Genomic DNA, 25,483 nt, shown 5'->3' with positions numbered 1-25,483 from the left:
GTTGGGGGAATAGATGTATGGGTGGTTGGTTGGGGGGATGGATGTATGGGTGCTTCAGTCAGGTACAGTTATATAACACCATTCAGCTGATCCGAGTGGTTTCTTTGAGGACAAAACGTTTTACTGGGCTTCTGTACAGATATTTTTTTTGTTCTAGTAACATTAAAACCCCATCACTGTCTTGTTTCCCTCAGTGCTCAGATTTTTTATTCATGATAAGTGCAATAAGATTATAGTGTCTTATGAATGTTCTCAGTATGTCTGTGATGCTGAGAAATCAAATGGAAATGCTGTGGTCTCTGAGGTACAAAGTACATGATTAATAACATTTATGGATAAATGCTCTGGACAGCATTTGAAGTATGTTTATTTAGCCATAAAGGTATTTAATTTCCTACTGAACAACTCTTTATTAATAGGCACTAGAATATTAATGCTAATGTGTGTCCGTGGCCTGATAAGCTTGGCTGTGTGCTCCCTCAAATCAGGTATGAGGTGAACTAAGGAGAAATAATGTCAACATTGACAAAGCCTGTTTTCTCCGGGGATCATGCTCAGGTCTCACACACAAAGTCAAAGTAATTTATTATAGTTAATAGTGAATTACTATTATTATTGTTATTATTATTATTCTTATTATTATTATTATTACACCACTAATGGGTGGATGAGTGGATGAATGAAAGGGTGGTTGGGGGATGGATATATGGATGGTTGGTTGGTTGGTTGGGGGATTGATATATTAGGGGTCGGTTGGTTGGGGATGGATGTATTAGTGGTTGATTGGTTGGGGGATGTATGTATGAATGGTTGGTTGTTTGGGGAATGACTGTATGGGTGACTGGTTGGGTGGGGGATGGATATATGGGTGGTTGATTAGTTGGCGGATGGACGTATGAACAGTTGGTTGTTTGGGGGGTGTATGTATGAGTGGCTGGTTGGTTGGGGATAGATATATGGGTGGTTGGTTGGGGGATGGATACATGAGTGGTTGCTTCTTTGGGGGATGTATGTATGGGTAGTTGAAAGGTTGGTTGGGGGATGAATATATGGGTAGTTGTTTGTTTGAGGGATGAATATACAGTATAGGTGGTTGGTTGGGGAATGAATATATATGGGTGGTTGCATGTTCAGAGGGATGGATGTACGAGTGGTTGGTTGGTTGATTTATGGGTGGATGAACAGATAGATTGACAGACCCAAAACCATAATGTAGAAATGTTTGTCTTATCTATTGTCTGGAATGAAGAAATATAGTCATGATGTTTTTTATCAGATACAGTTATATAACATCATTCAGCTGATCCGAGTGGTTTCTTTGAGGACAAAACGTTTTACTGGGCTTCTGTGCAGATATTTTTTTTGTTCTAGTAACATTAAATCACTGTCTTGTTTCCCTCAGTGCTCAGATTTTTTATTCATGATAAGTGCAATAAGATTATAGTGTCTTATGAATGTTCTCAGTATGTCTGTGATGCTGAGAAATCAAATGGAAATGCTGTGGTCTCTGAGGTACAAGGTAGATGATTAAAGACATTTATGGCTAAATGCTCTGGACAGCATTTGAAATATGTTTATTTAGCCATAAAGGTATTTAATTTCCTACTGAACAACTCTTTATTAATAGGCACTAGAATATTAATGCTAATGTGTGTCCGTGGCCTGATGTGCTTGTGCTCCCTCATAGCAGGTATGAGGTGAACTGAAGGCCTGAGGGAACCTAAACCTGGTGTTTGCAGTGGCTCTTCAGTGTGAGGAAAAGAGAAATAATGCAGATGCCGACAAAGTCTGTTTTCACCAGGGATCGTGCTCAGGATTATAGGTCTCACACACACAGTTCAAGGGATGAGAATAAACAAGCACACACACACACACACATACACGCACAGATGCTTATGCATGCATGCACGCATCCTGACAGAGAGCATAGGCTCGGTAAGGAAAATGGTTCTGTTCAGGCTGAGTCTTGCTTTTACAATTACTTCTCAGATCAAGGTTGCAGGGATTCAATTTCCACATAATTTCGTTCTTCTGAGAAATTGCCTTTGTTCATACCATGGCTTATCACACAGAGTCTAAACGCGACAGGATATGACGGGTAGTGAACACCTCCGAATCTCTCTGTCTTAGACATCCACAACTTGCATCCTTATTTCAGTCTCCTCAATATCAAGTAGTACAGCATGAGCAGTACTTAGAGTATCTCTCAGATAATAACACATTCTCTGACGCTACATGGTCTCAAAACTCAGAGTATAAAGCAGTTAACGCGACAGATCCAGTACAACATTAAACACACAGCAATCAAATCTCCCTTTCTGCTTGAAATGAAATGTCTCGCCCAAATCGTGAAGAGGATTACAGCATGACAAAAGCCTATTTCATGGGTTTGATGAAAGGCTCTGCACACAGTTGGACCTCAAACCCAAATCTCAAATTTTGAATGGACCCCTGTTCTACTCAAGGCCCAACACTACTTGAGTTATTGGACTTATTTTTATCATTTCAGATGATTTACTCAGGTGGGTTAACCAGCTTATCTATTGACCAGCATAGGAAATGAGTTTGATGGTTTAGCTGGTCTACAAGCATGAACACCTTGACCAAGCTAAACAACCAGTATGACTAAGCTTGACTAAGCTGGTCAACCAGCATGACCAAGCTGGTTGATCAGCAAGACCAGCAAGTTCAAGCTGGTCAACCAGCATGACCAACTTAACTAAGCTGGTCAATCAGCATAAACAACCAGTATGACTTAGCTTGGCCATGCTGGTTGAAAAGCATTACCCAGCTGGTCAACCAGCATGACCAACATGACCAAGCTGGTCAACCAGCATGACCAACATGACCAAGCTGGTCAACCAGCATGACCAACATGACCAAGCTGGTCGACCAGCATGACCAGCAAGTCCAGGATGGTTGACCAGCATGACCAACTTGACTAAGCTGGTCAATCAGCATAAACAACCAGTATGACTAAGCTTGACCATGCTGGTTGAAAAGCATGACCAAGCTGGTCAACCAGCATGACCAACATGACTAAGCTGGTTGATTAGCACAAGCAGTATGAGCAAGCTGGTCAACTAGCATTACCAGCATCACCAAGCTGGTTGACCAGCATGACCAAAATCAAATTCAACATACACTATGCTGTTCAAGAGCTGGTCAACCAGCTAGCTTACCAGCATAGGGTATGTTTTCACCTGCATGACCAGCATTTCAACCACCTTGACCACTTTACACTTATTTCTCTGATTTTAAACAAGGAAGCAAGGAAACTGTGTTCTTTCGTGATACGGGTTGGACAGCACAGTGGGCACAGCAGGCAGGCTCCAGGGGCTTAATAAGAAGATGGATGAAGGATATGGGCCCTTTAAATATTGATACTTTTTGAAATTTCGCTGGCCGGGAGTGAAATTCAAGATTTCGCTAATCCATGAATTTGATGCACCCAACCCAAACAGCAGTCCTGGCGCCGCTGGTGGGATTAATTAGTTTTAATTAACTGTTGTATTAAAGCAGGGTTGCCTCACATCTCCAGGGCAGTGATAAAGACTGTAGAGCAGGGGTATGAAGCATATGGCTTGCAGGTCAGAACCAAAGTCCTAATCCAGCCCACCACATTCAATTAGAATCCATGTTCTGCACAGCACTGCACCATCACTCTCTGAAGGAATTCAGGCTGAACTATAAAATATAAAATATCACAATCCATGCAGACTGATTGGCAGTCAAACCCAGCAGCAGAACCTTACATCAAAACAATAAAACCTGTGTGACTTTAGGGTGGTCCGGCCTGTTTGAGATCGCACTCTGTTGGCTGAACTGAGTGGGATGACCTTGCTGTAGGGAACGCCATAGTGTGGTTTTACCAAAGCTGTCCTGTGGAAGTGCAATCTAAGTGCACATTAAGAAATGTGCCTGCACTGATCCAGCATTAATGTAAAACATGGCTGTGACCGAAATAGATCGCTATTTACATTTTAGGGCACTAATGAGCATGTCAGCCATTTTTCTGTGTCTGAATCGGAAAGTGGATCTGGAGCATGCTTTTAAGTGTGCTACAATCTCCCACAGTGCACCCGTGATTTATAGTAAACATTGTAGTTCACTACCTAAGCTGAATGTGGACTGAAATGCATTGTGGGAACAGACAATGTAACCAAAGCCGCATGGCTTTAGCTACATAGCCGGGAGGCTAGCGTCCTCTCTCTCGCCCCAGTGAGAGCTGAGCTTCTGAAGCTACTGGGAGCACCTTCTTACCGGCTACAGCTGTCCGTAATCAGGGAGCGGGCGGGCGAGCGAAACTACACAAAATACCTGCGACTTGGTAACTTGGCTGGTGCCTGTTATGACGGGTGGGCTGTGTGGCTTCAGCTGAAAACATGAAATGTCCGTGATGCTCCCTTCCATCTTGGCCACACCGCAGTCCTTTTTCCAACGCCCCATGTCAGAAAGGGGTCATAACAGACATGCAAATAAACGGGAACGCAAAAATGCAAAAAATAAATCAGTGAATAAATAGTGTCACAAAAGATCACCAGTAAAGACCCCAGTTTGACTCCATAGGGCTGATGATGTTTGCTCATTTAAGCCCATATAAGTGACTGGTAGTTACCAGTCACTGGATGCTGTGAATTTCAGATATACTTCTATACAGTTTGTTAATGGGAGGCTCAGTTTGTTAATGGGAGGCTGATGTTTCTGCTGCACAACAGTCAGAGATTATTCAACAAACAGTTCAATGCTTTTACTGACTAATCCAGAATTCAGTTTGTGTGTATATGGAAATTTAAACACGGCTCAGCCACTCTTATGCTTGTTTATGCGACCAGTGCTTTGTTTTTTTTTTTATTAGTGGTGTCTAACAACAATTAAAAAGTTTAATCTCATTAATCACAACAATATCCTCTGATTAATTATGATTCATCACAAGTTAAAATGGGAAAACAAATAAATATGTGCCAATAAATTATCTAAAGAAATTTAGCAGTTTTTTTACTTATAATATCTCAGTGTAGCTTAGAGAATTTCAGCCTCGTACACGACGAAGCTCGGAAGCTTTCATAGAGAAAATGCTTCAACAACTTTTTTAAGAGATAAATGGATGATCTGCCATTGGGCTGGATTAAGCTAAGAGCTAAGAGAGGAGCAGCTGTATGTGTGTGTGTGTGTATGTGTGAAAGAGAAAGAGAGAGAGAGAGAGAGAGAGAGAGAGAGAGAGAAGAGAGGGGTAAGAGAATGAGAGTTATTTATGTCAGTTATGAAATTTAATCCATATTTCGACATAAATAAAGTGTAATCTACCCTCTGAGCTCAACAGTAGCGAGGCGGTGTTTACATAGCTAAATACAACCACTAATACGTCACTAGGCTCTGTAATAAGAGTGACCTACAGGGGCCAAACTTAGCAAGATGATTAATTTGTGTTAAATTAAAAAGGTTAGCATTAAAGTTTGCGGAAGTTCCTCCCTATACAGTGCAATACTAATGAGGTAGAGAGGGATCTACAGGTGTTACAGGTGGAGGTAAATGGGCCTGACTGTTCATCTTCTCCTCTGAAAACAACTGAGAGAAACAAACAATGGGTTTGAGGAGAGGAGAGCTTCATATAAAAGCAGAGAACACTCCAGCCTGGCCACTGCAGCCTTTTCAAAGCACCAAAGTAGCTTCTCTTTCCATCTCCCAGCATCCAGGCTTCAAAGCAGGCAGGCCATGTTCAGAGCAGGCAGCACAGCTCCTGAAAAATACATTTTATTGCCTATGGGATCCTGCCTACCACTTCTGATGTGATGCACTTCTCTGGAACTGGCCTTGGTTGTTTCAGTGAATCCAGCACTATATATTTCATATGTAATAAAGTCTATCTTCGGGCAGTCGCTCAGTCTCGTCGTCAGTGTATTGACTCCGGTCCTAATGTACATAAAATCCAGTTGGATCTTACTGCTTTTAGTCCAATGAAAGTGGGTATGGTCAATAAGACGGTCTGATCACTTATGTTGCAAGTGCAGTACATTAGAGTAGGATAATGGACTTACAGTCAGGCCATTAGAAAGGTACATTTGAATGATATTATTTTAAATCTGTTTCAGAAAATCTAAAATTAAATTTTGAACTGAATCCACAATACACCTTCAGAGGTCTTGTGGAGTGCATGCCTCGAATTGTTAGATCTGTTGTGGTGGCACAAGGGAGGCCTACTCAACATTAGGCATGTGGTACTGATGTCATGGCTGAACAGTATGTGTGTGTACAGAGTGTTTTATGGAAGTTCTGGACGTCTGAGTCTCATGAAGAGAGGATCAGACTTGTCCACATGTTCACACGGCATCAGAAACTCGTCTTTAATGTGAACCAAAGCAGATGAACCAAAGCAGGTCTTCAGAAATTTGGTCCTTGGTCCATTTTAATGTGATGGCTCTGATTTTGCAGCTGTGTTCCTGCTTTGTCTGCAAGACCCCTGGATGTAATTGTGGGAATGAATAGAAATTAAAAATGCTTAGAAATTGAATTTCAGACGTTTGATTGAACATTACCCCCCGTAAATACTCAGATGTGTATGTTCTCCTACAAACATTTAAACTCAGGTTTAATTCAGAACGTCTTTGTGTAGTGTAGTGGGCGACAACACCGGCCTTTATGTGGTAGACTAGGGTTCAATTCCCTGGGCAAGCACACGTCTAATCTTGGGCAGTTCTTGGGCAAGACTCTTAACTCTGCTTTCTCTAGAGATAATTTAGATGGCGCTCTGGATAAGAGCATCAGCCCAATGCCATAAATACAAATAAAACTCATACAGATTTAAAACAATAACAATCAAATTCACATTTCTATTGACATGATTACAACCCCATAACCAAGCCACTGTGCTATTGGGTGATAGATCTTCATGACTGAGTACAGATCTCAGAGGCGCACAGAATTTACTAGAAATGTGGGGCAGTATATTCAGGTCAAGGTTGCTCCATCACTACTGGACAGGGTCATTAAAGCTGGATGATCTGTTGGATCACACGAGTCCAGCCCATTTATTATGATGAGAATCTTAAATCTGACCAGACAAAAAATGAAAAGGCTTCTTTCCTCTGTACAGTACAGTTCTCTACTTTAATACCCGAGGAATACAGAAGGTGTGTGTTAAATGAAACACCAGCTCTTTGTGCACCCTTCTTCAAAAGTTTGGAATTATTTGGAATTTTAATAACATAAAACAAGCATGGTGACAGATAGATGCATACAATTTCTATGTATTACAAGTTGTATAGTATGTTTCCTATGACTTCATATGTTTATGTCATTTTAAATAATTAGTAGGAAGCCAAGAAAATCACATTAAAATAAAACATTAAAAATATATTATATGGGACTTATCTACCCACAATGACAAACTGGGTCCAGTTTCCCAAAAGCATCTTAGTTATAAGATCATCCTAACTGGTAGCTCGTACCATGATGCTTCAGGAAACCGAGCCAAGGGCTGCAGATTGAAGTAATGACTGAAGTAATATCAATATTACCATTCAGAATGCCTTGATTTTCAAAAGTGACTCTTTATGCAAATAACATCATTAAAAATCATATGAATAGATAATAATAGTTTTTATACAAATGTGTTTGGACACCCCTTCTAATCAATGCATTCAGCTAGCTTGTCTAGTCCCTGTAGAGAAGTACTGGCAATAGAATAGGACTCTCTGGAGCAGACAAATAACATTGATGACCCTATTGGCACCATGCTGCCTAATGCCAGGTGTGGACTAGAGGATAATATAAAGCCCCCCAGTATTGAGCTGTGGAGCAATGGAAGAACCTGTGTTCTCTGGAATGATGGTTGGTGCTCCATCCAGTACTTTTGGGATGAGTTAGGGATGAGGTGTTGTGGTGATCATCTAACATCCTGACCTCTCTAACACTCTTGTTGCTGAATGTAAACAAATCCTCACAGCAATGCTCCTCCAAAACCTAGTGGGAACCCTTCTTCCCTGGACAATAAGGACAGTTACTAAACAGTTACTAAAAGAATTCAGAAGAAACTATGAAGGAGCGGGCGTCCCAATACTTTTGTCCATATGGTGGTTTGGTCCTTGTTGTTGCCTTGTTGTTGTTCAGTCTAAAAGCTCTTTTTACATCAAATAAAATATTAATCTGAATAGTAATTCCAAACTTTTGAATGGTTGTGTCTGTGGTCTTAAACAAAAAGCCAAGGTTTATAATGACTGGCAGCATATCCGATAAAAGGGCCTCTCACTTTGGGGGTTGCCCACCTTGGAAACTGAGATTAGCCAGAAAAACATGGCTGGCACATTATTAATGGAATTTTGACTCCATTTCCTGCGAGCCCAGCCATTGCAGGAAATGTCATTGCTAATGAAACTAAATAGCATCTGAGACCACACTGTGTCCTCAGGTTGCACCATTACTCTGAGAGAGTTAATGGTCGGCAAACCTGTAAATTGGCCCAAATTGAATAAGTCCAGTAGCGCCGGGATTTATACAGCCCATAAATGAGTTTGATGAAACCAGCGCTGTTAGTGAGAACCTCCACACCCTTTCCCTCGGGTCCACCCCAATCACCACCACATCCACTGGTTTCTGTGGTCTGCTTTAGAAAAATCGGTTGACATCACTTCCAGTAATGTCTGATACATAACCACAATGATGCGCCTTTTTTGGGGGGAAAAATAATTTCTCTCATTATTTATTGAATGGAAAGTTCCTAAAAGCATCAAACACAGAGCCACTTCCCCCTGCATACATAATTAAGGAGTGGTTGGAGTGGAACACCCACATCCTTTAGCTGTAATTTGACGCATGCAGATCCACTGTGACCCACTCATCTGTGTCTGACATAGGCCATTACACTGTCACGTAGCTGCACTCTAGCTAATGGAGAAGCAATATTAATGATAAGCTTTTATAATAAACTGCACTTTTAAACATGATTGGAGACGGGGAGGGGACCATAAATCGATGCCACAATTGTACATGAAGTGCATTCAGATAAAGGCCCGAATGAGGTTTGACCACAAAGCGTCTGGTGTCTGAAGGTCAAACAGTGACTGTCATGGTTTTTGTATTCAGTCTTCAGGCGCTGTTCTCAGACTTCATACGGAGCACGCCGACTGATCTGTCCATAAATATCAGAAAAACAAACACTGGGGTTCATGAACCGGTAAAGCAAACATATTACTAATGTACCAATCAATTCCATCTAGCCTACATCCGTGAAGGTCACCATGAGGATCATATTAGTCCCCATTTATTCCAAGTCTTGACTAAATAAAGTAACCCTGCAGGTGGACAGGAATTACAGTCACCAGGGAAAGTCTTAGTACTTACCTAGCTATTTTTGTCCAAATGTTTGTGGACACCCCTTGTAATAAATACATTCAGCTACTGTAAGTTGCACCTACTGCTGACACAGATGTGCAAATGCACACACACAGCTTGTCTAGTCCCTGTAGAGACGTACTGCCAATTGTACAGGACTTTCTGGAGCAGATAAAAAACTTGCAGAATTGGCACCATGCCTAATGCCAGGCGTTGGCTAGAGGGCAGTGGAACTGTGTTCTCTGGAATGATGGATGGTGCTCCCTCCAATTCTTTTGGGATGAGTTGGGAAGTTGGGCATGTGTGGGGTGGTGGTCATTCAACATCTTGACCTCACTCAAGTTCTCATAGCAATGCTCCAAAATCTAGTAGAAAGCCTTCTTACTTGGACAATAGAGACAATCACTCCAACAAAAGCAACTCTTTTTAACACCCTTCATTGCAGAAGAAACAATGATTGAGCAGGTGTCTCAATACTTTTGTCCAAATAATGTATATAATACATGTATTTATTTATTTATTATTACATATAAAATTGTATATATTTAGTCTTAACCATCTAGCTGCTGGTTTGTGGTTATGCTGAAGAATTCTGAGGTAGCCTTTCTTCATTATCCCATCCACTTTGTGCAAAACAGCCCCAGAGCATGATTTGATGTGATGTTGCAACCACCGCCATGCTTAACAGTTGGTACAGTGCTCTTTAGTCTGAATGCCCCGCCTTTACTCCTCCAAACATCTTAGTCTCGTCAGACCATAAAACTTTTCCCCAGAGGGCTTTGTTTTTGTCCGTGTGGTCAGCAAATAACCCAAGCTCAAAAGTGTTGTGTTTGGAGCAGGGGCTTCTCTCTTGAACGGCAGCATGGGTGTTCCAGCAGCTTCTGGAGTCATGCCAGGCTTGTGCCTTGGTGGTTCCTGAATTGTTCCTATTCAGGGTGGGTGAAAGATTTAGGCAAGCTTAAGGATCTGAGATGCACTGACAGGGCGCTAATTGTGATGGCTAGACGACTGGGTCAGCGCATCGCCAAAACATCAGGCAGGTCTTGTGAGGGTTTTGTGGTATGCAGTGCTACCAAAAGGAAGGACAACCAGTGCACCAGGGCAAGGGTCATGGGCACCCAAGCCTCATGGCTGCGATCCAGGGAGATCCCACCTTGCAGCTTACAGGACTTGAAGGATCTGCTGCTAATGTGTTGGTGCCAGATTCCACAGGATGCCTTCAGAGGTCTTGTAGAGTCTGTGATTTGGAAGCATGAGGGGGACCCACACAATCCTAGGCAGGGGGTTTTAATTAATGCTAGGCCTAATCAGTGTAATTATTCAGTACCACTGGAAGCTGGTTGCTGGAACTGGACTTGCAAAGCGAGAACCATTTAGAAGGCTTCATTTTAGAGAGCGTTTAGCAATCTCCAGAGATTTCACTGGAAATATCAAGATTCTGAGGATCTGCAGCATTATGTTGGGTGAGACTTAGGACATCCCAGCCATAGCCTTCCCACAACAGCCCCTGGGCATGTGGCATTTCCTTGACATTTGATGCAGTGTGTGGACAGTTGGTGGATGTTTTGGTGACACTGGAAAATGTCAGCTGGTTAGAAATGTCAAATTAGATGGATATGGCTCTCTAATGGTGTTGAGATCTGGAGTATGGAAGTAGGTCTTATAGTCAGGTCAATCCTGGGCATTCTACAACTTCCATAACCACATCTTACACACAAAAAAAACACTCCACAGAGGTGAACTTTCGCAGCCTTTATCATGCATCTAAAAAAAGGTAGATGTGGGTTCCGCAGAGGACTTTTAAGTAGCGCAGACAAGTCTGTTGCTATTAATAGTGGCTGAGAGTCAAAGAACCTGGTCCCAGAGTGGGACGACTGGCAAAAGACGAGGACAGCTCAAACTGGGACGCGCTTAAGCCACACAGTGACTGTCAAGCCTGGTTCCCCTGCTGTAGAGTGGTGAGGGAAAGGTGCATGGGCAGGGTGCTGGTACAGTGTGGAGATAATGCACAAACCAAGACTCACCATTTGATATTGATTCCTCTGCAGCACACTAGCTGTCTGCCTAAACCTGCCTGTCTCGCTTTCTCTTTTACAAAGGATTTGAGGGGCAGCACACACACTGCTTGTCGGACCGCCACAGAGAAGCGGCTCTCTTCTACAGACAAGCCAGTTCAGCAGGTGATCGATAGATAGTGTACAAGAGAAGAAATATGTCCAGGTAGGAGATAAGCCAGACTCCTTAGTTATGATGGAATCACTGGGATTATTGACATCATATCCAGTTGTTGCATATCTGCTGATCAAATCCAAACTTTACAGAAAAGGCTTGGTTTCAAATGCTGCAGTAAAAGCTGTTCATCTTGCCACAAGCTTAACAGCCACTCACTCACACTCCACCTGTTCACCTGTGTTTACATAAACGTCTGGTAGCTTAACCACAGTCAAAGCACTGATAATGCAGGTATCTGTTCAGAGCACAAGCATCCACTATATGGACAAAAGTATTGGGACACCAGCTCATTAATTACTTCTTCTAAAAGTCAAGGGTAATAAAAAAGACTGTATCCTGCTTTGTTTGAGTAACTGGCTCAGTAACTGCCTTTCTACTAGATTATGGAGCATTGCTGCATTTCATGACAAGAGTCAGAGTCAGTAAGGTCAGGATGTTGGAAGACCACCACCCCACCTCATCCCCAACTCCCCAACTCATCCCAAAGGTGTAGGATGGATCATCATCCATCTTTCCAGAGAACACAGTTTCATTGCTCCACAGCTCGATGCTGGGGGCTTTATACCCCTTATACCCCTCTGTCTGTCTGTCTGTCTATCTATCTACCATCCTATCTATCTATCTATCTATCTATCTATCTATCTATCTATCTATCTATCTATCCGTCCGTCTATCTATCTGCCTGTCTGTCTGTCTGCCTGTCTGTCCATATATCTGTCTATCTATCTATCTATCTATCTATCTATCCGTCCGCCCGTCTGTCTATCTACCTGTCTGTCTGTCTATCTATCTATCTATCTATCTATCTATCTATCTGTCTGTCTTTCTGTCTGTCTTTCTGTCTGTCTTTCTGTCTGTCTGTCTGTCTATCTACCATCCTATCTATCTATCTATCCTATCTATCTATCTATTTATCTATCCGTCCGCCCGTCTGTCTATCTATCTGCCTGTTTGTCTCTCTGTCTGGCTGCCTGTCTGTCCATCTATCTATCTATCTATCTATCTATCTATCTATCTATCTATCTATCTATCCGTCCTTCCGTCCTGTCTCTGTGTCTTTCAGCCTGTCTGTCTCTCTGTCTGCCTGTCTGTCCATATATCTGTCTATCTATCTATCTATCTATCTATCTATCTATCTGCCTGTTTGTCTCTCTGTCTGGCTGCCTGTCTGTCCATCTATCTATCTATCTATCTATCTATCTATCTATCCGTCCGCCCGTCTGTCCATCTATCTATCTATCTATCTATCTATCTATCTGTCCGTCCGCCCGTCCGTCCGTCCATCTATCTATCTATCTATCTATCTATCTATCTATCTATCTATCTATCTGTCTTTCTGCCTGCCTGTCTGTGTGTCTGTCTGTCTGTGTGCCTGCCTGTCTGTCTGTCCATCTATCTAACTATCTATCTATCTATAGCTAGCTCTCTGTCTGTCTCTCTGTCTGTCTGTCTGTCTGTCTGTCTGTCTGTCTGTGTTTGGTTGGAACAGTAACACGTTGCTGTAATTGCTGTTGGCGCTGTCCACTGCCGCCATCTGGTGGCCGGACAAGTGTACAACACGCCTCCGCTGTAGTTTGGACCTCAGAGGCCGCCGTAGTAAAGCCGTCCTTAGCATCAAGAGAGATGTTAGCAACCAGCAGCCATTTGAGTAGCTATGTACACAACTGAGCGGCTGCATCCATCTGTGTGGACGGATTTACTCACTTTTTAATATCCACTGTTTCATCAATGACCTCCAGTAACCCCTCCGTGTTCCTGCTGATGGTCAGCGGGCAGATCGAGGGCGCTCATGTAAGTGAACTAACGGGAATGAACGACCAGCCCGACCTAGACCAAACCCACTGTGAATAAACTGAGGGGAAAGTTTCTGTTTGTGGTTTTTAATCTCTTCTTTTGTTTGAAGTTTCCAGAATATGATGATTTATACTGCAAATACTGTTTTGTGTACGGACACGACTGGGCTCCTACTTCTGTGAGTGAAGTCCAGATTTCTCACCCTGTGGTCCTCAGTTTGGAGCCTCAGCACACCAGTCACACTGCCCTGGTTCATCTACTATTTATTTAGTCCTGAATATTCATATTCTGATGTTTTAATGTTTATTAAGTAGTAAATATTTTCTATGTAATGGTCATTGCATTAATTTATTAACTAACTAACTAATTAATTAATTGATTGATTGATTAATTAAACCTTACCTTATTGCAGGGCTTGGAGGAGGGAATATCTCAGATAACATCGAAGGGCAGAGACTCCTCTCAGAGTCTGGTGTGGAACTTCCCTCTCGACATCACTTTCAAGAGCACCAACCCGTTTGGCTGTATGCACTTTTTGCATTATTAACTATATTACATATATTTGGTGTTTAAAAAGTTGCTTATCTGCTCAGTAAAACACTGATATTAGAATAAACACTAATAATAACGCTCCTACAGAAAGTGGTGGTGGTTCTCCATCACTGTGTTCATCATTAGAACATCTCCAAAGTTCTCCTCTCTCATGGAGTCTAGTGTTATTTAGAGTTCTCCTCAGATCAACACCTGGTTTGGTGGTAAATCAGGGCTTAATGATGGTAAATCAGGTGAGCTGCTGCTGATGATGGAGTTGAACACATCCTCCACGCTGTGCTGGCTGGACTGGGGGGCGTTCAGGAGATATAAATGAATAAATATATACACACACACACACACACACCACTATCTTCACATCTATGTTTCACATAGTCCTTCCATTTTCACAGGTTCAAAAATAATGGGACAAACCAATATATTTATGAGAATTATCATTAAATGGAAATACTTTGCAGTCAATGATTGTGTGAAGGTGAGGTCTGGAACGCCAAATGCTTGTTGCGTGTCCTCAAAATTGTTTCACCGTCCAAATACTTATAAGCCCAATGCACACAATCACATAAATATAGCATCACTATCACACAAAAGCCTTGTATCTCCATTTTCTCTGTTGTTCACGTTTTGATATAATGTGAATCTGACAATTTTGTGATAAATGGGCCAATAGAAACGCTCCAAAATGGCTTGGAATGAAATCTTTTTACATCGACTTAATGTGAAAGTTAGGAAGATGTTTTTCTTGACCTGTGAAGTTGGAGAAGGTTGGACATACAAGGGTTTTGCATGACAGCAATGAAACCTCTCTCTCCCTCTCTCTCCCTCTCTCTCTCTCTTTCAGGGCCCCAGATTGTGGTCAGTGTCTACGGCCCAGACACTTTTGGCAATGATGTGGTCAGAGGTTATGGAGCAGTACACATTCCCTTCACCCCAGGAAAGTGAGTGAGGTCTTCAAACTGGAATGTAATAAATGTATGGAGGTGTTTCATCTGGCTGGTTTGTGTCGGTTCTGTTTGATTGACATAATGATAAACTCTTCTTTCAGACACTCAAGGACTGTTCCGATGTTTGTTCCTGAGTCCACATCAAGACTGCAGAAATTCACAAGGTAGTAGAAAGGAACAACCAACGCACATTGAGACTTGCACTGAGCACTGTGCATGCCAACCTCATTTACATATTTTATTGCTGCCCAAGATTTGTATTTTCCTTCGTCCTTTGAACAACGTAGCTGCTGAAGAATGGTCCAGTGGAAATGTTCTGAAAGTACTCTGAATAAAAATCTCTGGACGTTTATCTTTAAAGATTATGGGTTCAGGTTTCCAGAAAGGGATTAAAGCAACACCATGTAGCCATGTAACCATTTTCACCTTAAATAGCCTCTTCAAAATCATTGTGAACCTCCACTAGAAGGGAGAAAAAGCATCCCTGTCGTTGCCACTCTGGCCTAGCTGCACCCTGTAAATTTGGTGAAGCAGGCAGGACAACACCTGAGTCCTGTATGTGTAGAATCCTGTAAATGACTCTACTCAGCCCACACACTTCTTTCACTTTCAGTGACTGTTCTGTAACCCTCAGCTTGTCTAGAAATGCTTGTGTAAAGTGTGTCCTTTAGAGGAGGCTCAAGATGTGAATTACACTTCCCGACTGTAGGGGGAGCTCAGGGGCAAGAAATGCAGACGCTACATAATGCCTCTTTAATGATTTCATGAAGAATCTTTATTCCAAACCAGCCCTAAAAGTATGTGTCTGGTTTTAAACAGCAACCGTTTATTTTGTAATACTCCTGGACTCGCACTACATTTACCCTGCCATTATAGGGGGAAAATGAACAGCTGTCACTAACCTTTTAATCTATTATTACTGCTACTGTAAGTCAGGGCTGAACACTGGCCAAAGTTTACCCATGGGGACATTTGATTTGGCCCATCAGAAAGTTACGGTAACCCCAACCCCTTCACTTAATACATTTATTTATACTGTATGTTAGCGGTAGAAACCAAAGCCATTTTTTTTCTCCAAACAAGTAATCAACATTCAGCCAATTTATGATGTGGATTTTGGCAGATTTTGCTGCTTCTTACGTTCACTGTAACTCTTCAGTTGAGTGCATGTTATTTACATATTCGACTAATTTCTTGTTTAAGGATTTAAATGCCGGTTTGGCTCATTAAAGAGTATAAATATTGTGATTTTGGCTGATTAACATTACTGGGGTAAGGTGCCCCAGTAAATGATAATAAAAAAAAATAAAAAATAAATAAATATATATATATATATATATATATATATATATATATATATATATATATATATGTATAGTTTATTAATGCAACTAATCATGATTTGTGTGTTCTTACTATATATAATTTATCAGCATCTAATCTTACTTTAAACATTGTCAATTTCAAATGTTCCAGTAACAATTGTCATATTATAAAACACATTTTTAAAAACCTGATTTTGTATTTATTTTATAAGCAATGGCTAAAGATGAATCAGTATAAACACCTCCACTGAAACCCTCCTAAACTTCAAAATGTTCATTTTACAGGAGAAGGAAAAAACCTTCTTACCTTTCAGTAGAAGTCAGTGTAAAAAATGTTTTATTCCAAGTTCCATTTTTGAAACATTTCTGTTGGTCCATTCATCATGAAATTTTGACGAATGTAAACTGGCTGGTTGGCGCCCAGAAGAAACTGGAACCAATCTTTGTTCTTCAGACTAGCTCACAAGATCTCAAATACGTTCTTCAGAATGAGAGCTTTTTGCTCCTTTTTACTGTATTTATGTTTACCTGCATCTGTTCTAATGGGATTTAATGGGTTTACAGAGGTCAAAAACTGACAAGGGTTTTTGCATAGCAGTGTTGATCTTCTGCATTAAAGCTAAAAAAAGCAGCCAGTGTGTTTCATTCAGTCATTAAAGCTTAAAATGTTTAATAGTTTATTAAGTTTATTAACTTTTGTTGTTCACAGCTGGTTGATGGGCAGGCGTCCAGAATACACAGATCCCAAGGTGGTAGCCCAAGGAGAGGGAAGAGAAGGTAAAAACATGCCAAATTTATTTATATATATATATATATATATATATATTTACTAATTATACATCATTTTAATGGCAGATCTGCTTTTATTAAGTCATGTGTTTCTATAATTTGGTCACTACTTATGAGTATTATTAATAAATAAGAAAAGAATGTATTATTCACATATATAGCTTTCCAACTTTTGCATATTTTGATATTTTAATGTCTGGGAAAGTGAGTGATTTAATATCATCAAATGTTTTTTTGAGCGATGTCAGAGGAACTGATTTTGTTTCCATAAAGAACCATGTTTGTAACAAAGATTTGTAAGTATGATGAAGGTTCTTCATACTCAAACATGGCTCTCTAAAGAAACACGTGGTTCTTCTACGGCATTGTTTAGAGAACCATCTGAAGCACCTTTATTTTTGAGTGCGCACTACAGAGCAGTATCTTCTGCGTTGTGATGGAGCTCCTGATGGGATGCTGAGCATCGTCTCATTTGTATATGTGCAGTAACTAGGGTGCGCTCCCAAGGCTTCGTAACACTGCAGTTCAACATAGTCACCAAGGACATGAAGAAGCTGGGTTACGACACCACGTCAGGAGAGCAAGCCCCGGCGACTCGTCTGGCTGGAACAGAGCAGCCCTATGGATCCTGATGGCAGTTTGCCTACAGACTCGAAGTCTTCAACATTCAACATACAGCCACCAAATATCGACACCTTTAGGAAGAGCTTGACTTTTGTATATTTGTAATAAAGCTTTACATATCTTTTATTCCTTTGCCTTTCACTTTATTTACAAACACAGTCTCATCTTCCACAGATACGAGGCCGCTGTCATTCACCAGCTGCATTTATTAATAGCATTAACAGACCAAAATCAAAATGTCAGTGATACAGTTTATTTCTTTTAACCATTGCAGCTACAGGTCCTTTATCACTTGCTGCGATTTAGATGGCATTAAAACATCACATTGCTCATGTGACTTTTCTACAAAACCATTACACAGAAATAAGGTACAGAACAATATGTTACAATAGAACAAATGATAAATTATATTATACAGTTATAATGCCAACAAGTCGAGCACATATCCATAAAAAAGCAGCCTGCTCCCAGTAATATGAGACAGTTTGGTAAATACACAGACACAGTAACATGAAAAAAAAGAAAAGAAAAATAAAAAAGGTGTTTATGCGTGTCCACAAGGTTAGTCCTCCACGATAAATGCTTAATGAGTACACAGAGTAACAGAAAACAAGTGATACACATACAGTAACAGCAAAATGAGACGGGACACACTGAGCTAGATATTGTATATCAGTAAAAGCAGAAAACAAACAAACATGGCAAAACTAGTTTGCATAACTGTTTTAGCATGTTTTAATGACCGTGTCAATTTGTCGGCGGAGAAGCGAGTCCGACACTGCAGGATCGTTGCCCACTTCCGCCGCCGCGTCCATCGCAAGCTCATTGCAGACGCTTTAAAGCAGTCTTCCATCAGACTGCCCGGGTTTGGTAGCAGACTGGTGACTGTGAACACTCCACACACTGCCACACAGCTGCACCGAGGCAGCACTACCACAGCATTTCCAGCAGAGGACCCAAATGAAACGGACAGCGCAATATTTATATAAAAAAAATATATAAAATTTAAAAAAAAACAAGGAGCGCTTTAATATTGGCAGTGGTATCAGAACGTAAAACTAAAACCAAGAGCACTATGATTTGGGCTCAAAGGAAAATGTTTAAATTTGTATTTCTACATATTCGAGTTATAAAACTACAAGAGCACCTCTTTAATAGATTTAATATCACAAGCACAGACTTTGGTAGCTATTTTCGGGCAGGAAAAAAAAAAAGCTTTGTGCTTGTGGGGTTAAAACTACATTACCATGGGTTAAACCTGAACCCACACAAAAGTAAGCTAACAGGTAAAAAGTCTTGACTTCTGCATTCCTGGTCATGTCAATTGATATCTGTGATGTCAGAAGACATAAAAAAAAAAAATAACTAGCGCTTTACATCCGCCACTGTGTACAAGAATGTGTCCATCTCATACCTTGGGCGTAAAAAAACCTCTGCCTGATATGGACTAAGGGATTAGAGCGCTAAGATTCTGATCTTTTGGCTGGATCACACTGCAAATCCCCTTCTGCCACAAGAATGGCCCGGTGCTACACAGTGATGCTTTCATGGAAATCGGCGTCTGATGTACTTTAAGAAGCACAGCTCGGAAAGGAAAACCACTCAGACAGAGCCCGAAACGGAAATGAAATGAAATACCTATAAAAGGGGTCAGCCTACTCAAGAAGTACCCCTGCCCAGCCCACCACCTAAATAAAATCATATATATGCAATGCGTTTAAATGTCCCACCTCAAACGAACACTATTAGAACATCAATGCATTTCATACACATCAGAAGCATCCTTGCCATTTAGCTGTGATGGCCAGCAGTGATGAATGGTTCACTATTTAAATGTATATGAACTGATCGTTTAAGGTAACAGTGATTAGTTGTAATATTGATAACAGTAAGATGCATCCAAACCTGATGAAAATATTGTGGTGCTCATCATTCTCCCAATTCCCTTTGTTCCTTCCTTGATAACTAATACGTTTTCCTCCGCACATATAAATAAACAAAACTACTGAACGCAACAGAAAAACACAGTTCAGATTGTTTGATACTCCATGAATAACTCAAATAACACGGAAATAAGCTAAGCAGCTAAATACTAATCATTAGCATTGATTAGCTGTGTCAGACAGTCAGCATAGGGATGCGATGAGAAGCTGTGCAAAGAGCGAGCTTTACCCCAGTACTGAACTGTACTGAACTGAACTGAAACAACCCATAAAACCAACTAACAATCTCTAAAGATTTTAAGGAGTAACAAAACCAGAGGCATTTGTAGAAAAGAAGGGGCCATATTATGATATGGTGACCAATTCCCAATCATGCATTAAAAAAAAAACAAAAACAAAACCCAAACCTCCACTTCAGTATGAAGTTCATCTTCTAATGCATCAGATTTGGAACCACTGAGACATGCTGCTGTTTGGGACATTTCCTCCAAGTCCTTAGCATTCACTGAACTGTGTGCTATGCACATTTTTTTCCTTTTTTTTCTTTTTTTAAACACCTGGTACACAAGTCATGTCTTTTACAAACAGCTGATCATTGTTTGTCAAGCTAAGGACTAATGGTGAGCCAACAGTCAACACAAGAAAATCAGAGCGTGTGCAAAATCCCTGCTTAGAACATCAAAATTATTACCATGTAAACTGATAGTGTCCTCTAAACTGTGTCTACTTATGCGTACTGTAAATACACATAGTGTATATGCACTGCGTAGAACATATATAGGCTGCTTCGATTAAAAAGGGTTAGCTTTAGCGATTATACAGCTTTAAAAGACTACACATTAGAAAAGAAACTAAAAGAAGAGAAAGTAGCAGAATCCCTTAGGTTTTTAAAGCCCCCGATAAGAAAAATAAGCAATCAAAAGAAGTTACAAATTGGGACCCCTTTGAATGCGAGGCTGTCTTTTGGAAACAACTGCAAGTGTTGAAGGAAAAAAAAACGGCTAGAGATACAGTAATCAATCGCTGACGGTCCATTTGAGGAAATTTAGAAAAATAAAATACCAATCATTCTATGGTACCTACCTCCAAACAGGCCGAAGAGAGCAGCTCTCCTGCCAATGTAAAAACTGTAAACACCACTGCTACTCCAGAAAGTCTCAAAATAGCACATCGGTCTGGGGAACACAATAGACTACGTTGTCTATACCACTGGAAGGGAGATGAGAGGAGGAGGAAGGGGGGAAGGGGGTTGCAGGCAAAGGCAGCCTATACTGTTCCTCACAACAGGAAAGGGTTAGTGGTGCCACCTGCCTGGGCTGCAGTACCTGCAGGCTGCAGACCACCACTCATCAGAGGCTGGGGCATGGCGAGGGAGCCGGGGGTACCCATGGTCGGCATCATCTGGCCCGTGGGAACGAGTGGGGCCATGCCACCCATAGGCCCGTAACCAGCAGGGGGCAGAGAGGACAAGGGCAGGGGGTCGTTGCTTTTTGAGGCCATGCTGCTAAAGCCTTGACCGCTCATGCCCATCATGGGGCTCACTCTCATCTGGTTAAGGGTGGGCGGCTGTGGCTGGTTCACCTGGAAGGGGTTGACTTGGGCCGCAGGGGCAGGAGCTGCTCCTAGAAGAAGGGATTCAGAGACAAGGGAAACTGAGGGTGAGTTCCTGTTCCACTCATGAAACAGTAGTGCATGGCATGGAGTCACAAATGTAGGTAATGAGACGTTTACAGCTGGAATGGATGGTTGGTTGATTAGTAAAAGAAGAGTGTACCTGCTGCAAGGAAAGGATTAACGATGGGGGCTGGTTGAGGAGGCTTGGTGACCAGAGAGTCCAGGTTTACCAGGGCAGCGTTGGGACCCAGGAACGACTCTGGGGTTTTTCTGGTTGGGGCACCCGGCTGCAAGTCAAACAGGTCCGGGCTAACAGACTTGCTGGTCTGTAAGGGCAAGGCTGAGCTTCCTTTGCCATCTCCTGTGAACAAAAGCAACAGTGTTAATATGCACCCAATCAGTTAGAACAACAGGGATATGCAAGAAATCAAGAAATGCCAGATCTACCCGTCATCGCTGAGTGGCGAAGACTGTCAAAGTCTGAGAGATCTTCTTTAGAGGTCCCATTTGATGTGGAGAAGAGATCAAATGAGCCTGTTGATAAAATCAGATGTTGTAGATTATTGCAAAGGCCTTTACCTTTTAAGTTGTCTTGGTTCTATATCCTGGCCTCACTGCTGACTATTTAAAAATATTTTTATTCAAATAATTTCTCAATCAATTTTCCTATCACAGTTCCTTAGATCAGTGATTCCCTGTCTTTTTTAGCCATGACACTACTACTACTTATCAACAGATCAGGGGTTGGATTCACAATAGTGTCTTAAGAAAGAAATTCTTCTGTGATTTTTCCTTCTTAACTTTTCACTTAAACGCTTAGTTTGTTTCTGCTTGTCCTACATTTTGCACTCCAACACATGTGATTAACTGAATAGTGGACAATTAAAAATGTTATTTTGCACGACTTAGGATAAGAAATACAGCATAAACAACGATGCTTCAATTTGGCCTGAATAAAAAATAAAAAATAAAACAATGACCAGTATCTTTAGAAATTCTTAAGAAATTGTTTAAAACTTTAAAAGAAAATCTGACAGCTTCGTAAGCTTCTCAGGCATTTAAAAAGATTCCTATGAACAATTCCTAGTGTTTAGGATCCTTCATAAGGTTTTTGTTTTTAAAAAGTTTTTGTGAATCCGGCTCCAGCTCTGTAGTACGCAACAAACTGAACAGAGCACCTACAGACACGTGGCATTATCGGCCATAAACAATCAACGTCGAGAACATCAGACAGCTCTCCAAGCTCAGGTCATTCTAAACAAGCCAATGTTCATATCACCACAGTCAGACACAGACCTCATATCTTCATTTTGCTGTACTGTGAATTACATTTCATGATGAACAGACCAATAGAAAAGCTACTTTGGAGATACAAGGTTTTTGTCCAACAGCAACCAAAATTTTCTGTACGCTTTGGCTCAGTCAGCTTATATATGTAATACTGACGTGGCAGGATATTGTTAGGCTGGAAGAAAAGTATCAAATCAGCTCAGGTTTTCCTGATCAATGTACAGGACTCCCTAAAGCGAACCCCCTGAGAAGCACTGATTTAAACAACTCTGTGGCCTTAGAAAATGAATAATAGCAAATAAATTAGGCCACTACTTGGCGGGACATATGCAGTAATGCAAGTTACAAAGTTCATTTGTCTTCACCTCAAAAGTAAAAATGATAAATATATAATAAAAGCGTGGTGTTTATGGATAACGCTAACATAATATCTTGAAAACCTGGGCTGTGTATTGGCAAGAACCTAGTGATACAATATGGAACATGATACAGGGGTTACAATTCAATACTACTGCAATGTTTGACAGTTTTGGTAAAATTTAATTGTCACAGTATAAAAATACACCATCAAACACATATTAAATCATATTACAAAATATAAGGTTTACTTTTTATGCAATCAGAACAGTGGTATCTGAAGACAGAGTCCCACACCGCTATCCAGCAATCTTTGCAGGTTATTGATTATCTAATGTGAGGTGATATTCATATTTTATATCCACCCCCCTCAAATGTGACCAATTTATTGTGTTTTAAACAGCTGGTGATATTTCTGACTACGGTATAATACTGTTTCGCCAGGTTCAAGTCTGATTTGAAGCCAACACACAGTCTTCAGCTTGTTTGCATTTTTAGATTAGTCGCATTGCTCACCTGGGCCAGAGGCTTTGGGGCGTGTAGCTGGCCCTGAGCCCCAGGGATCAGCAGCTGCAGGAGCAGGGGTTGACCCCCAGGGGTCACTGCTCTTCATGGGAGTGACTGAGGTGGCAGCAGCAGGCAGGCCCCAGGGATCCACAGGAGCTGCTGGCTTAGGGGCAGCACCTGAATACACAGAGATAAAACAAAAACACTCAGATATAACAATTCACACTGGCCCGCTCTATTCACATCCAATGACCACACTGGCCAACCACTTCCGGACCACCACCCACTAGAGATGATGCAACGTTTCCACAATCACGGAAGCACACAGCCTGTACGTGACCTCAGGCCTAGAGAGGCTCTTCAGATGAATAATGGTGGGAGTTTACAGACAACATTCACTGGAATGTAAGATCACTAATATCACAATGAACTTCAGTGGAACAGCCTACAGTACTAGCATGATCTCATCTGTAAAATCTCAGAAATACAAGGACAATTACAAAAGAGGATAGTTGTCCATTTCTCAGCACTCTAAGGGAAGGGGAGGGTTAGGAACACTTAAGCCTAAAAACCTGCCAAGCCTGTTGCAACGGTCTGATCTTTCAGCCTTGCATTTCCTCACGTATCCCACTAAAAGATAAAGGGGGAGAGGATGTGTAATACAACGTGATTGTGAATCAGCCTTTAATGACGACATTCCAGAAACTTTCCAGGTTTATTCATAACATGTGCTGATGTTAGAGAGCCCTCACTACATGGAAAGGAAGCAGCTCACAGGCAAGGTGGGCGCTCCACCTGCAAATCTGCATACTGAGAGTCTTTGTTTAGCACAGAAGGGAATGCACTACTACCAGCCCAGCTGCATTTTTCAGCCACCACACCACAGAGAGCAAGAGTAAGAGCTAGAGATGGAGCTAGAGCAAGTGTGAGAGACAGAAAACACTTATTCTTTCTTTATACACTTTAGTATATATCCAAACACACCATGACCAAATATTTGTGGACACCCCTTCTAATAAATGCATTCAGCCACTTTAATGCACCCATTGCTTACACAGATGTGCCAATGCACCACCACACACAGCTTTGTCTAGTCGCTGTAGAGAAGAGCTGCCAATAGAAAAGGGCTCCCTGAAGCAGACAAACATAAGCCTATCGGCACCATGTGTGGGCTAGAGGGGTACAAAGCCCCCCAGCATTGAGCTGTGGAGCAGAGGAAGATCTGTGTTCTGTGGAATGATGGTTGGTGCTCCATCCAATACTTTTGGGATGAGTTAGGAAGCTGGGGATGAGGTGGGGTGGCGATCATCCCACATCCTGACCTCACTAACGTTCCTGCCACTGAATGCAACCAAATCCTCACAGCAATGCTTCTCCAAAATCTAGGAGAACTCTGGACAGTAGAGACCATTACCCCAACAAAAGCAGGGTCAACTCTTTTTTTTAATACCCTTGATTACTGAAGAAACTATGAATGAGGTGGTGTCCCAATACTTCTGTCCATACAGTGTGCATGAGTGTATAGATGATTATTGTTGCAGTTATTGTCATTTTTATTGTTGTAATAGTTTGGCAGTAGTGTTTTTACTAGCATCACGCCAATACAGTTACTCTAAATCTTGTGTGAGAGAGCAGAAAGAGGAAAAGAGGAGGGAAAAAAAAAAAAAAGAGACAAGGTGAGAGACAAACAGCAAGAGTTGGAAAATGTAAAGGAGAGGCAGAGAGAGATAGCGAGAGAGAGGAGGGCTGAGTGAGCCTGGGGGGGGGGGACCATCTGCTTCAACACTAGAATAAAAACAGGCCAAAGGAACGCCTACAATATGTAACTGCTCCAGCAAGTCCTAAAACGCTGAGTTAACATGGAGTAAACACAAACTGATAGAGGTGCTATTATTAGACAAAGTCAAGCGTCCAGTGTTTGTAGAGCTGGGCAATATCACAATATTTTAGCATATCGTGGTAAACTTTGTTATAGTGATAGATAATCTGCGTTTCTAAGCACATGGAGGATACAGTAAGTGCTTAATAAACACTGATCAGCTGCAGGTTTCATTACAGACAGTGTGATTAGACTGGTTCTATTAGATGAAGAGCAGCAGATGATTAATAAAAATCACTCTATTCAGGACGGGAGAGGATCTGAATAGTAGTTTATAAGAATCTGTCGCTACTGATGTTTTCA

At 41.4% G+C, this 25,483-nt stretch overlaps 2 protein-coding genes across 4 annotated transcripts in view; one reads left to right on the top strand and one right to left on the bottom strand.

The window, feature by feature from the left end:
- Nucleotides 1-13,176: 13,176 nt before the first annotated feature.
- b9d1 (B9 protein domain 1) lies at nucleotides 13,177-17,714 on the top strand. Of its 2 annotated transcripts, none has more exons than XM_072676328.1 (7): nucleotides 13,177-13,353; nucleotides 13,466-13,534; nucleotides 13,769-13,880; nucleotides 14,750-14,846; nucleotides 14,954-15,016; nucleotides 16,887-16,954; nucleotides 17,453-17,714. In XM_072676328.1, the coding sequence occupies exons 1-7, from the start codon at nucleotides 13,291-13,293 to the stop codon at nucleotides 17,596-17,598; spliced, it is 618 nt and encodes a 205-aa protein (XP_072532429.1). In that variant the 5' UTR covers nucleotides 13,177-13,290; the 3' UTR covers nucleotides 17,599-17,714. The 2 variants fall into 2 exon arrangements, with proteins under 2 accessions (XP_072532429.1, XP_072532428.1); XM_072676327.1 differs by having other exon boundaries at nucleotides 13,466-13,606.
- Nucleotides 17,715-17,778: 64 nt separating this feature from the next.
- Nucleotides 17,779-25,483, bottom strand: part of epn2 (epsin 2) — a 28,950-nt gene continuing 21,245 nt past the window's right edge. For both annotated transcript variants that reach the window (XM_072676325.1, XM_072676326.1), the window contains exons 6-9: nucleotides 23,311-23,478; nucleotides 21,595-21,681; nucleotides 21,308-21,508; nucleotides 17,779-21,155 (exon numbers count right to left, since the gene is read on the bottom strand). In XM_072676325.1, coding sequence (XP_072532426.1) covers nucleotides 20,812-21,155; nucleotides 21,308-21,508; nucleotides 21,595-21,681; nucleotides 23,311-23,478 — 800 coding nt within the window. In that variant the 3' untranslated portion in view covers nucleotides 17,779-20,811. The remainder of the gene's footprint in view (nucleotides 21,156-21,307; nucleotides 21,509-21,594; nucleotides 21,682-23,310; nucleotides 23,479-25,483) is intronic.

The sequence above is a fragment of the Salminus brasiliensis genome, chromosome 3 (genome assembly GCF_030463535.1).
Source record: "Salminus brasiliensis chromosome 3, fSalBra1.hap2, whole genome shotgun sequence".
NCBI classification, from domain to species: domain Eukaryota; kingdom Metazoa; phylum Chordata; class Actinopteri; order Characiformes; family Bryconidae; genus Salminus; species Salminus brasiliensis.
The sequence above is the reverse complement of the archived record's forward strand: the minus strand, read 5'-3'. Positions and strand labels throughout refer to the sequence as shown.